Source organism: Chrysemys picta, chromosome 8 (assembly GCF_011386835.1).
Source record: "Chrysemys picta bellii isolate R12L10 chromosome 8, ASM1138683v2, whole genome shotgun sequence".
In the NCBI taxonomy this organism is placed as follows: domain Eukaryota; kingdom Metazoa; phylum Chordata; order Testudines; family Emydidae; genus Chrysemys; species Chrysemys picta.
The window spans coordinates 103307905-103311201 of NC_088798.1; the positions used below are offsets into that span (position 1 = coordinate 103307905).

Here is a 3297-nt window from a genome sequence, read left to right on the forward strand (position 1 = left end):
AAATCCGGTGAGGCAGCTGGGCTAAAATTGGCGACCGACAGCTTGTCATTTAGGGGCAGCAGGTAGGTCCACTACAGTGGGTGAGAGACTACATTCATCAGAGAGAGAGAGAGCATCATGGAGCCCTGTTTGGGAGGGGGGTCCCTGTTCTCTGCTGCATTGTAGGGGGATTTAGGGGTGGGGCTGGCTTATCTGCCATTACACAGACTCACTGGCCATTCTTCTCCTCGTGCAACAGACAGACAAAGCAACACAAAGGCAAATGGATCCCTGAATCAGGAGTATAGCCACAGGGTGGTCTGGAGGGAGAGCTCCAAGGGAACTCTCCATATTACTGCCAGGCTGCTCAAACTGCACTGAAGATAGTAATTTGGCCTCATTTTTTTATATATATTACAGTGGACCTGCTACAGTCTCGTGAAAATACCGCTGAACTCAGAATACTACAAGGGTTTTTTGGTTCTGAAATAATTCTGCTTGGGTCTTGATAACACCCAGCAGATCCTGAGGGAGAAGAGATGATACCACTGACGCAGATCATCCGCAGGTGATTTAGCCTGAAGAGTATCATAAAGGCTGTGCTCCCACTTCTAGGGAATCCTCATCACCTTAGTACCTCACCATCTTAAAAAGACTGTATTTATCCTTACAACCCCGCTGAGAGGAAGGGAGGTATCACTCCCATTTACATTTGGAGAACTGAGAGACTAGGCAACTTGACCAAGGTCATCATGCACAGGAAGCCCCTGGCAGAGTAGAAAATTGAACATAGGTCTCTTGAGTCTTAAGCACCCTAACCACTGGATCCAGGGCTGCCTGGGGGGGGACAAATGGGGCAGTTTGCCCCGGACCCCACAGGGGACCCCATGAGAATATACTATTTTATAGTATTGCAACTTTTTTTTATGGAAGGGGCCCCTGAAATTGCTTTGCCCCAGGCCCCCTGAATCCTCTGGGCAGCCCTGACTGGATCATCCTTCCTTTCTATCTGCCATCTGTTTTGCAACTGTAGTATTGAAGTAATGATATTTCCTTTAACGTTTTTTGAGATCTATAGATGAACAGCACCATAAAAGTGCTAAGTTTTATTATTTTATTCTACTGTTAGTTAAAAGTGATTTTAAGTTCAAGAATATTCTTAAATCCCAACTTATGCATTTGAATAATGGGTTAAACTGCTTTTCTGTTGTTTATATGACACAATCCATGAACAGTCAGGTTTGGTTTTGAAGTGTAATGAACTGTACTGACTGATTTCTTGCTGTCTAACTGGGAGTCATAAAATAAATTCTAATTTACTTAATACATACAATTAAAGCAAAAATCACTCTACAAGTTAATTTGATTCAGGAATTTTTTAGACTTCTGGAACCAAGCAAGTGTAAACTCCCTGGTCTTGCATCCAAGGTTCCTGCTAGGACTTAAGCATCAACACCTTATTTGGCTTCTTCATCTTGGTATGCCATGTAGGGATGTCCATCTTTTTCTCCACCACGTGCAGTCGGGCCGTGGTCTCTGTCAGCATGTCCATCAGCAGCTCGAGCTGCAGCTTCAGGTAATTGTTCTCCTCCAGGAGAGCCTTGTTCTCCTTCTTCATTACTTTACAGGACTGCTCCCGGTCATGGGAGGAGAATAACTGCAGCAGTGGCGGCCGATGAGAGAGGCCACTCTCGCCTTGCCATTTGCCATCCTGGAAGACAAACTTGGCATCACTCAGCTGAGCCCGCGGACGGCCGTAATCCAAACCTAGTTCAGCCTGCCGGGTTCTGTGGTCCAGGAGGTAGAAAGTGGAAATGGAGGTGATTCGGCGAAGGGGAGGCCTCTTAGGTAGAAATCTGCGTGAGAAATGGTCTGCCCAATAGTCACGCAGCTCCTGCATTATGTTAGTGATGGTATTCATGGTGAGGCAGGATGAAAGCAAGGAGATCAGTCAAGAAACCTATAGCAGAAAGTTGTGGAATACAAATCCAACCTGCAGCGTGAGTTACAAAGCTGAGAGGAAAGACAGGACATCACTGAATTAGAACCAGTAGCTAAAACTTAGGCTCTAGAGTCTGCCATCTGGCCAAAGTCTAGGGTGTCTAAGGTAATCATCAAATTATATCTGCCAGCTTTTTATTTATCTCTTTACTGAGCATGAAAATCATACAGAAACCATGGAGCTTTGGTGCACAGGTCGAGTAGGCGTCCAAGCGTGTGGTTTTCATATTCATGGATTTATAGATTCCAAGGCCAAAAAGGACCGTTGTGATCGTCTCATCTGATCTCCTGTATAACACAGGTCATAGAACTTTCCCAAAATAATTCCTAAAGCACATATTTTAGAAAACATCCAATCTTGATTTAAAAATTGTGAATGATGGGGAATCCACCACCACCCTTGGTAAATTGTTCCAGTAGTTAATTATTCTCACCATTAAAAATGTATACCTTATTTCCAGTCTGAATTTGTCTAGCTTCAACTTTCAACCATTGAATCATGTTATACCTTTGTCTGCTAGACTGTAGAGCATGGGTGGCGGGTATAATAGGCCTGGGGAAGCTCTGCCTCCCCTGGTGCTGCCACGGCTGCTGGGCCACCCGGTTGCAGGTTGCCCCAGAACCTGCATGAGGCATATCAAAAGCATCTTAACGGACGCTTTTCTCCTGCGGGGGTTGGGTCCGGGGAGAAGAGGCATGGCAAGGCTTTGGCCAGCCGAGGGGGAGAGGGGGCGCTCCGAGCTGCAGACGGGGGGGAGGGGGCTTGTGGCTCCTGCTGGAGGGTGGGGCGTGGAAGGGGCAGAGCTGGGGGGCTTCACCCATCGCCCATGCTGCAGAGCCCATTATTAAATATTTGTTCCCCATGTAGGCATTTACAGACTGTAATCAAGTCGTCCCTTAACCTTCTTTTTGTTAAGCTGAATAGATTGAGCTCGAGTCTATCACTGTATGGCATGTTTTCTAATCTTTTAATTGTTCTCATGGCTCTTCTCTGAACCCTCCCCAATTTTATCAATTTGAATTTTGGGCATCAGAACTGGACCCAATATTCCAACAGCTTTCATCAGTGCAAAATGTAGATGTAAAATAACCTCTCTGCTCCTACTCAAAATTCCTAGTTTATGTGTTCCAGGATCGCATTAGCCCTTTTGGCCTAATGGGAGTTTATGATCAGCTGATTATCTACCACAATACCCAAATCTTTTTCAGAGTCACTGTAAGTATGTAAGTATGACCTCACTCTTTGTAAGTATGACCTCACCTACATTCTGTAAGTATGACCTCACTCTTTGTTCCTAAAAGTATATATTTACGTTT

The 3297-nt window shown here is 45.2% G+C and overlaps 1 protein-coding gene across 1 annotated transcript; it reads right to left on the reverse strand.

Annotated features, from left to right (window-relative positions):
* Nucleotides 1-1271: 1271 nt before the first annotated feature.
* Nucleotides 1272-2028, reverse strand: CBY3 (chibby family member 3). The gene has a single exon (XM_005295853.4). The coding sequence runs from the start codon at nt 1898-1900 to the stop codon at nt 1415-1417; it is 486 nt and encodes a 161-aa protein (XP_005295910.2). The 5' UTR covers nt 1901-2028; the 3' UTR covers nt 1272-1414.
* Nucleotides 2029-3297: the final 1269 nt, after the last annotated feature.

Excerpts from the sequence above, each read along its gene's own strand:
- CBY3 (XM_005295853.4), bottom strand. The coding sequence starts at position 1,900 with ATGAATACCATCACTAACATAATGCAGGAGCTGCGTGACTATTGGGCA.